This window comes from Erigeron canadensis, chromosome 5, assembly GCF_010389155.1.
Source record: "Erigeron canadensis isolate Cc75 chromosome 5, C_canadensis_v1, whole genome shotgun sequence".
NCBI lineage: Eukaryota > Viridiplantae > Streptophyta > Magnoliopsida > Asterales > Asteraceae > Erigeron > Erigeron canadensis.
The window spans coordinates 4,475,706-4,486,706 of NC_057765.1; the positions used below are offsets into that span (position 1 = coordinate 4,475,706).

An 11,001-nucleotide genomic window follows, 5' to 3' on the forward strand; every position below is an offset into this window, starting at 1 on the left:
ATTACATTACAAAAATATTTAAAAGATCTGTACATAACATAGATATTTTATCATAATTAGTTATATTCATAAGTAATATTCCCTTAAAGTATATACATACTTAGATATATGATATCGTAAAGATAGATGATGAATTAGTGATGATATAGATATGAGTAGATAGAAAGATCTGCTGTATGTATGTATGTATGTATGTATGTATGTATGTATGTATGTATGTATGTATGGATTTGTGTTGGTATGTATATATGTTTACGATATTGAAGGATATAATTATCTACTTCACATTAAAAAAAATTAAAATTGGATATATTTGTAATTTGAATTTTTAGTTAGCCTAATGGTAAGATAAACACTTTGTGACCTTAAGGTTTCAGGTTCGATCCCCGTTGGGCACACAAAATAATTTCTTTAAGGTACCCGTTACCAATAAAGCCTAGACCCATTTGTGAAGTTTAAATACACGAGTTCGATCATTCGGGGTGCCCAGATCATGTGGGGATTAGGATGAAAGTATTTTACCGGCATCATATGGCTCATACAAGGTGGGTCGATGTGTATCCAATTGCGGTACCAGGGCTAGGGTTTCTTCCTTTACCCTTTTATTTGTAAATTAAATGTTATATCTGGGTATATATGCAATTGTCTTTTTTTAAAAATATCTTCATTGTCACCTTTACGTTTATATTTATATCAACTTACGTCACTGTCGTCGCCACCACTAATAGCGGCCGCCATCGCCACTACTCGCCCACCACTATCAGACTGTCGTCGTCATTACCACCATCGTATTTTATGGATACCAAGTTAGTAAAAACTTATATGATTATCAATATATATATATATATATATATATAAACGACTAACTCGCCCTTAAGAAAAAAAAAAAACAGTAGCTTAACAAAGATAATGTTAACGTGACATTTGACGATGGTCATATTGAAAAATTAGGGATGTTTTCGGTGGAGTATGTGTGAAAATGTATAAAAAACAAACTTTTTTAATATTTTTTTTTTTCTGATACCCTTTATTTGCCTTTCACCACAAAGACAAAAATTTCATTTAATTTGTTTTGTTTTTCTCTGTTGCATGATACACTCTACCCCTTAACCCCAAATAAAGCTCATAAAGCCCATTTCTGCTAAAATTTAACTATATATAAATGGCAATAAATATCTCTCCATTTTCTTGATAGTACCCAACTCATTCAAGTGGCCGGAGGTAGTGGTGGCGGCGGTGCCGGTGGTGGGTGGTGGTGTTTCTTGGCTTAATATATTTAACCAAAAGGGTATCTTAAAGTTGTGAACTTTTTGTCTACTTTCTGAGCAAAGTTTGGATATGGGGTTTGCTTTATTTGGATCAATTGTTGTTCTAACACTGTTATTCAGATCAAACTTTGGTCAACTCCAAGAACAGCCCAAACCCAATACAGATGAGTTCTTTATATATAATTTCTTACAGAAAATGGGTTCAAATTCATCATCTTTATCTCATGTTTATAATCTTTCATCACATGTTTGTTCATGGCAAGTTGTGTTTTGTGATGCAAATCAAGAAAATGTGATTGGTTTAATTGCATCAAATTTAGGCTTATTAGGTTCTATTCCTGATAACACAATTGGCAAACTTACAAAGCTTCAATCTTTAGATCTAAGTAATAATCAAATTACTAATTTGCCTTCTGATTTTTGGAGTTTGAATTCACTCAAAAGTCTTAATCTTTCTAATAATGTAATATCCATGAATGTTCCTAGTAACATTGGTAACTTTGGTGCACTTGAAAGATTAGACCTTTCTTTCAATGACTTGTTTGGTAGTCTTCCTGATTCGGTTAGTTCGTTAAACAGTTTGCAAGTTGTTAATCTTAGTCGAAACCGGTTTGATTCCACTATTCCATTGGGAATCATAAGTTGTCATTCATTGACTTCTATTGACTTTTCTTGGAATAGTTTTAGCGGGGTTCTTCCTGATGGTTTTAGTTCGTCATTTCCTAAGCTTAAAAGCTTGAATCTTGCTGGAAATGCAATAAAAGGAAAAGGTTCCGATTTTTTGAAGTTGGAATCTTTGACTTACCTTGATATTTCGAAGAATCTTTTCCAAGGTTCAGTTGTAGAAATCTTTCAGGAGTCATTAGAAGTTGTTGATTTGAGCAGTAATCAGTTTGGAGGTCATGTTTCTCAGGTAAATTTTAGTGCTCGTTTAGTTTATCTCGATATTTCTGATAATGAAATTAGTGGAGAATTTTTCACTAATTTAAGCCAGCCCCATAACCTCAAACACCTTAATCTAGCCAATAATAGATTTTTAGAGCAAAGTTTGATCAAGATCGATACACTACGTAGTTTAGAGTACCTAAACTTGTCTAACACCAATTTAGTTGGCCGAATCAGTGAAGCAATCTCCGAGTTAACTCATTTGAAAACACTCGATCTCTCGAGTAATCATCTCACTGGTAAAGTTCCACTTTTGAGCTTGAAAACCCTCCAAAGTCTTGATCTTTCGTTCAATAACTTGACTGGAGAAATACCCATCTCTCTCTTGAAAAAGCTTCCATGGATGGAAAGATTCAATTTTTCGTACAATAATCTAACCCTTTGTAATTCTGAGTTTTCACCCGAAACTCTCCAATCAGCTTTTATCGGTTCATCTAATAGCTGCCCAATAGCTGCAGACCCGACCCGTTTAAAGACAAGAACTCACAGCCATAGAGGACTAGAGCTTGCTCTAGTTTTAACAGTTTCAATCATCTTTATACTCGCGGTATTGCTGTTTTTTGCATTTGGGTGTCGGAGAAAAACACAAATGTGGACTGTAAAGCAAGATTCATACAAAGAAGAGCAAGTCATTTCTGGCCCGTTTTCGTTCCAAACAGACTCAACCACTTGGGTAGCAGATGTAAAAGTTGCAACTTTAGTTCCTGTAGTGATCTTTGAGAAGCCGCTGCTAAACTTCACGTTTTCTGATCTTCTTGCGGCTACTTCTAATTTTGATAGAGGTACCCTTTTAGCTGAAGGGAGATTCGGGCCAGTTTATAGAGGATTCTTGCCAGGTGGGATCCACGTGGCAGTTAAGGTTTTGGTCCATGGTTCTACTATGACTGATCAAGAAGCAGCACGAGAGCTGGAGTATCTTGGAAGAATAAAGCACCCGAATCTTGTTCCATTAACAGGTTACTGTTTGGCAGGTGAACAGCGTATTGCAATTTATGACTACATGGAAAACGGAAACTTGCACAATTTGCTTCACGATCTTCCTCTTGGAGTTCAAACCACTGAAGATTGGGCTTCTGATACATGGGAAGCAGATGAAGATGGAATTCGCAATGTGGGATCTGAAGGTTTGTTGACCACTTGGCGTTTTAGGCTTAAAATCGCATTAGGCACAGCTCGTGCTTTGGCGTTTCTACACCATGGGTGTTCACCTCCTATCATCCATAGAGATGTGAAGGCGAGTAGTGTTTATCTCGATTACAATCTTGAGCCAAGATTGTCAGATTTTGGGCTTTCAAAGATTTTTGGTAATGATCTTGAAGATGAAATCACTCGTGGATCGCCAGGATATGTTCCTCCTGAGTTTCTAAATCAAGGTGGTAGCTCTTCCCCATATGTGATCACTCCAAAGTCTGATGTTTATGGATTTGGAGTGGTTCTTCTTGAGCTTATAACAGGTAAAAAGCCAGTTGAAGACGAGTACTCAGATGATAATCATTCAAAAGATAAAAACTTGGTCAGTTGGGTGAGAGGTTTAGTGAGAAAGAATAGTGGGTCACAGGCTATAGACCCAAAAATCCATGGGACTGGAACCGAGGCTCAGATGGTCGAGGCTTTGAAAATAGGTTACTTATGTACAGCAGATCTTCCGGGAAAGCGTCCTAGTATGCAACAAGTAGTTGGACTTTTAAAGGATCTTGAACAATTGTGAATCATCGATAACTTTTAAAAGAAGTTTGGTTATTTGCATTGTGGTTCTTCTTAATTTTTTATTTATTTTTTTTATTTTGTTAAGGTTGTTTTGTGCTTTCTTAGTTCTTTGTACAGTTTGTTCAAAGGTAATTGATGCTCCCAACACTTTTTGCCCTAACTCACTCACATTGCCTTTGCTGGTAGCATAAACTCTTCGATATCATTAGACCAAAGACTACTTGTTGGCTGATGAAACAGGTGATATACAGGTTAGGTTTACATAGAAATTTATAATACCGACAGCTGATTTGTATTGTATCGAATGAACTCAAAGCCTTGTTAATAACCATGCGAGTTGTTGCACGGAATAGTTACTTTGATGTGCTCTTTAGCCTTCCGCGTGTATCTTCTTGTTCCATTTACTTCCGCAATTACAAGCATTGTCTAATTCAGTTATTACAAGCATTGTTTGGTTTCGTGTTAGTATCTTCTACAATAATGTTATACCTTCCAAAAACTAGGGTCACATGTGTCTTGATTCATATTTCATAATTGTCTTGTTACATAGATGATACTCACAATTGATGTTAACCCTTTTGTTTGTGGCAACATCTTTGGATTCATATTTCATAGAAGTTTTGTTAGTCTTTTGGACCACTTTCTGCAAGTCCATCCACCATATGGGTGCTTTGTGGTTCATTATGGCCAACCAAATGTTTGGTAACCATCAAATGGCTTTGATCACATGCAATCTTAAAGACAAAATTTATGGACCCAAAGTTGTTTTGCTACAAGCCATCTTGTTTAATTATTATATGAACATTAATTTGGTATGTCTCTTTTGATAGTGGAATGAACAAACATTGAGTAATATTTTTTTTGCCTATATGACTTGCACTTCATTCACGTAAATATCAAACTGGATGCGTAGAACCGGTAGGAGTGAGTACGGTTCGGTTTGGTTCGGTTTTTGATTAAAACCGAAACCGAACGGTTTTTGAAAACTAAAACCACTGGGTTTCAGTTTTTTCGGTTTGTGTCTATTTCGATTCGGTTTTTCGGTTTTAGTCGGTTTTTAACCATTTGTGGTTTGGGTCAAATTGAGCTTCAAAAATTTATGAGTTTATACCCTATAATTACACCTTAACTAATTTCAACAAGTTTTCAAAACAATATTAGTAACAATATATAACACTACAACAATGACAACAAATCCATAAAAGTAAGTTGTATAAATTTCAAACAAACTTTATATATAACTATTTATATCTTTTACGCGTTGTTTAATTATACAATTATTAAAACAAATTATTTTTGTTATGTATTTTCACTTAAAACATATAAATAATATTATTACATACACCTAAAAATACAAATATAATAACATATTTATCAAAAATTAATAATAAAATGATATAAATATAAAATAAAGTAAAAATATATAGTTTTGGTTCGGTTTTTCATTAGAAACCAAAACCGAACCACAAATTTCGGTTTTTAGAAAACCAAAACCAATGGTTTTTGTTTTTTTCGGTTTTCAGTTTTTTCGGTTCGGTTTTTTTAAATTTCATGATTTTTTCGGTTTTCGGTTCGGTTTTTGCTCACCCCTAGAACCGGGTTATTTTTGATTAAGAAAGAAAGATAATATAGAGCTATTGTAATGAGTAAGATATGAACTCAAATAATATAAAAATTAAAACACCATCGTTGTCAATGTTAAAACAGTCGAGATCGATAAAACCTGTATCATTTGATACATAAACGATAAGGCATTATAACATGATTATGTTAGGTCATGAATAATTTTATTTAGGTAAAAAGAATTTACCATATAATATTCGATAACTATAAACATACTGCCATTTATGCATAAAAACAACATATGAATGTGATATATCATCCAATGGGATTGGTGACTCGTTAATAAAGTCTTTTACCTTAAGATAATACATCGAGTTTGATTTTCACTTTTTATGTTTGTGAAAATGGATTTTTGAGGATTTTCAAAAATTCAAATATATGTGTACTTCCTCTAATCTACATAAAATGCAAATATATCTTCAACGTTCACTAGTGATTTATAGAACTTGATTCTATAAACAAACTAAAGCTCAATCTCACAAAGAAAAAATGATTATTCTAATATGTTGTTACATCATGCTTGCATGAAGTACAACCTCACAATGCAATAATTCTTTAATGGTCATTAATTATGTTTTTTAAGAATGGATTCCTAGGACAAAATAAGATTAAATCAAATGATGTAGGTCAAGAATAATCAAAGTAGTGATGAATATGAAAGCTATGTTTTAGATGACAAATTTATAAAATCCTTGATTCCAAATTGACATCATTGGTCAACAAGAACATGATCATGACACCCATGATAGAGATTTAATAATTAACTCACTTGCACAAAATAATTTACACTTGTTTTACTAAAATCAATTTATGGTTTGGCACATGGTTCAACAAAAATAGTTGGTTACTAATAGAAGTACATAATGATAATCATTAATATCATGTTCTGAACAATTTTTTTTTATAATGATAAATATTGAGTAGCAATTATCTCCAAGGCTAATTCAGTAATGTTTGGATTAAAACCGAGATATATTGTTTTCTCTTTTTCAAAACAAAAGGTTTTAAGTAGTAATATATTAAGGTACTTTACAAACTTATGGTTTTGGACTTTTGGTTGTGAAGCATATATCCTTATTTTGACTTGTCATTGTAATATAAAAGTAAAAAGGTTTGTATTTTTTTTTTCCTTTGTTCCCATACCGCATTTTTCTGCCTAAATTATGACTAATTGGTGGCATTTTCTTCATTTTTCTGCCTAAATTATTCTATTTCCTTACACTTATTTTCTATTACTTTATGCCAGTTGTTTACATGATAATCATTGATTTGATTAGAGTTATGCATGTTAACTGGATGTACGTTAAAGAACTCTTAAGTTGTTTTAATTAGTACGAGTAGTTAAATCGCTATTATGTAGAGTTCTGAGAAAAACATACACGTGTAATGGTTGATACAAACAAGGCTAGTCGACGAATCAGGCCAAGAAAAACTTCAATAGCTAGCTCCTAGCATAATTAGGTTGAACAGTGAGCTAGGATAGATTTCAAAACATTTTTATTAAATAACGTATTTTAGTCCCATTTGTACAATGTAATTTTAAAAGAATATACTTTAAATAACACATTTTGCAACACCGAAATAGTCTATAATTTTTTTTTAAGGGCAAACATTAATCGTTAATAGTTAGTTTATCTCCAAATTAATAATTAAACGTTATTTCATCATGTTTAAACTTTGGACCTTCAGAAAACAAAACCTTTCAATTTTCTTTTAGACGTACCACTCGACCAGAGTTTATTGGCGGTCTATAGTTTCCGGTTTTAGTTTTGACTACTCTTTCTGATATATTAACTATTTCTGAAGTAACACCCTATGATAACATTACTATAGGTTTCATGTGAGTGTTATGGGTCAAATTTTTCCTTAATGTGGAGTTGTATGAGTCAAGATCTACACTACACCTGTTTTGTGCTTTTTCTTAATTAGTTTAATCTTAAAAATTATAATTGAAGGTTGTCAAATTCTTGACATAGTCTTCCAAATTTGTGATAATGAAAAATACGATGGGTTGGTCTGATTTGAAGTGTTAAAGGGGCAAAACTTGAAACGAAACTTGAGTTCAAGAATGAACAACTTTTGGGAATCAAAATTTAATAATATTAATGTTTGACTATAATATTATTGTGCATTAGGTGGGGGGGATAATGAATAAGAACAATAATTGCCTTTAAACATTGATCTCACAATCAAATCAACCACTCAAGAGTATATATAGAATAATGTTTTTATTCTACCTGCTCCTAGAAAAACAACTACATGACTACATGTAACAAACGGGGTCGAGCTCTCTGAAAATAAACGAGTTTGAATTGAGTTTAGGTGAGCTCAGGTTCGGCTCAGCTCATTTACATACCTACGAAAAATCTAACATGACTAAACCATACTAACTCATACATAGAATGACAGAATACCATACTAACTCATACATACTACAGCCGCTTATGTATGTAAAACAAGCTAAAAAACAATCTACAAACAAACTATACATATTAGAAGATATTTAAAGAACTGAAATAGAACAAAACGCCTCTAATATGTAAACTAGTAACTCAAGGACGAGCTACATACATTAATAGTTTTCCTTTTCTAAAACATCAGTATATTTTTTCATTTATTTCAATATGGGAAAAAACTGATTACATGAGAATATGTAGAACTTTGTTTACCTATTTGTCATATAATCCAATTTATTGGTCTTCTTCGATTAATCGACAGCATATTGCCTAAAAGTTATATAATCACTTTGAACGACCAGAACCAAAACTTTGTACATCTTTTAATTAGAAAAACTAAAAGCAATTTATTATTTTAGTCAATATGCTAAAGCATTTTGAAAAGAATGCTTCCAGAAACCTAAGGGGGTGTCCCATCCTTTTTGAATCATATTAACCATATCTGGGATATATGTTTGGTTAAGTAGATCGACATGGAGTTTGTAAATGTAAAACGACGTAAAAGTTCAAAACATATTCAAAGATGAAACGTAATTAGTTAGGAGGTATTTAACTTTGAGTGTACTAACCAATCCCCCTGTCTTCTCGCTTATAAACATGGTCCATAACTACACAGAACTGTCTAGCCTAAAGAAGTCAACTTCCACCACTTGTGTGGAAACAGAGTCCTTTCGAGTTATCTTTTTACTGGTATCACATTCTGGGGAGGCTCAGCTTCTAACGAGGGCAGAAGGTGGAGAAGGCTGGATGAGCTATACAAAATGAGTCAACATAGATAAACGATATGGAAACTGATTTCTTAGTGAAATAACAGCAATGAACTATACATACTGATTAAGCAAAGATCTTAGTGGACAAATCACAATATAGAAATTGATCTTGTTTGTTAACTCTTACCATATTTTTTACAGCACTTGACAAATATTGTATAAGAAGAGGTATCCCATCACATTTAGTTATTACTTGATCATTTGCAAGATCTGCAGAGATAAATAAGGTCAGTGCAGATTGTATTATTCTATACTTTCCTCTGCAGTTAGAACTATAGAATAGAGGTGGCATAACGGTGGGTCGGGTAATGGGTCAATGATCTGGGTCAAGACATGCAACTTTTATCTGCGGATCAAAATGACCCACCAACACTTTTGTCCAATTATTTAAATGACTAATAATATTAAAATATAGCATCTTAGAATGCAAGCATTTATAAAACAAGTTATGCCACTTTCAACAAGTTCAACTAGTAGGCCAGTTAATTTTTCAGCTACTCTTTGAGCTTTGACATATAACCAGCCTGTCCCATTAATCCATATCATTCAAATACAAGAATACAACACGTATTGACCCATATATAGCACCTTCCCAAAGTAGTTTCACCTAACAGAGCTACACAAACATGTGTAAGTACAGCTTTAAGATACCAAAACAAGAATTGCAGATCCCTTCAGAACTGAATGAGATTCTCATTTAGTTTTGTTATGCAGTCGAGGAAAAGTTTCAAAACATTCAAGCTGTTTATAGCTGAGTATGGTCGACATCAAGACCCTAAATATTGAATATACAAACTACAAAGTAAATAATATAAACGCACTAACCTGGCATAGAAAAGTATAATTAGAACGTTCATATGCAAAGTTTGCTAAACTAGTAGCAATTTTCTCCTTCAACTTTGCAATCAAGATCAAGTAAACCAAAAAAAAAAATATATATATATATATATATATATATTCTTATAGTTGATGCAATGACAGTGTCAAATATATACATTATCTCTATATCTCTAGGCTATAGCCACCATGAGCCAATTGAAAACCACGTTTTAAGGTTATAGAAAGTAAGCCGTGTTTGATATGTTTAGCAAGTGTATTCTTCATCTCTTCCTTTGGGTACAAATAGAATTCCTGTCATGGTTTTTAGAAAAATGTCACCTTCATTAGTCCAATGATTGACTGAAGTTGTGCCATATATCTTCTTTTGATTTCTCAAGGTAAAACACACAACACTTTAATTTAATTTCATCATTATTTGTCACTACGGTAAAACCATAGTATCTATGTTCTTTGTTAAGTTAGTCTTCGCTGTAAAACTACTATGTACAGGACCTATTGAACATGTTATGAATCCCACCGACACACTACCTGGCCATTATAGAGGGGATCATTAGGTTGGCTACCCAGAATTTGGCATGCCATACATCTTCAGGCTGAAGTTCAGGGGTGAATGCATCCAACTATTGCACCTAACTAGACCCAAAACGTGTGGACAATTCTTTAGCGTTTAGTCAATATGGTAATATTACCTTCATATCTACAATAACAAATACAAAAAATCATTACGTAAATATTCTTATCAGCTAAACTCAACGTGATTTCAAGTTATGTTGGCAGAGAGCCTAGAAATCACGGGCTTTGAAAATAGGTTATTGCATATATCAATATTAAAATTAAAATTATAAATAAAATAAGAGACCTATTTGAGTTTTTTTTTTTTTTCTTTTCTTTTTTGAGTGACAAAAATTGAATATATACAATTATTTTCTACTTCAGAAGTAAAGAAGGTTGAGGTACTTTGTGGTTAGAATAAACAAACCTGCATTTTCTGTGTCGAGGGTATAAAGTGGATCGATAAGTGATTCACCTGCACACCATTTGGCGTCCTTCCTAATTTTCAACAAATTTACAAAAACAAAATCGGTTGTAAGGCCCCTCGAAATGACATGGTGAACAACGTGGTCACCACCTTTTGCCCAGCTGAAACCCATTCCTTGCCATCTACCTATAAGGTGGGGAAAAACTTGGGGATAAACTTTACCACCTTGATCTCCACCTAGCAATCAATAGAAAAAAAATGCAACATACCATTGGGTCCCTTCTTAAGCGGTCACTTTTTACTACATCCAAAATTGAGTATATATATCAAAGAAAAATGGTGGAGTGTAAAAAGCTAAAAGGATTAAGAGATAGCAACAGAAGTAAAGGGAAGATCAGTTTATGGAAGTGGAA

The 11,001-nt window shown here is 33.1% G+C and overlaps 1 protein-coding gene across 1 annotated transcript; it reads left to right on the forward strand.

Moving 5' to 3' along the window:
- The first annotated feature begins 1,182 nt into the window (after nucleotides 1-1,182).
- Nucleotides 1,183-4,080, forward strand: LOC122601970 (probable LRR receptor-like serine/threonine-protein kinase At2g24230). Its single transcript, XM_043774702.1, has one exon. The coding sequence runs from the start codon at nucleotides 1,339-1,341 to the stop codon at nucleotides 3,919-3,921; it is 2,583 nt and encodes an 860-aa protein (XP_043630637.1). The 5' UTR covers nucleotides 1,183-1,338; the 3' UTR covers nucleotides 3,922-4,080.
- Nucleotides 4,081-11,001: the final 6,921 nt, after the last annotated feature.

Excerpts from the sequence above, each read along its gene's own strand:
- LOC122601970 (XM_043774702.1), top strand. The coding sequence starts at position 1,339 with ATGGGGTTTGCTTTATTTGGATCAATTGTTGTTCTAACACTGTTATTC.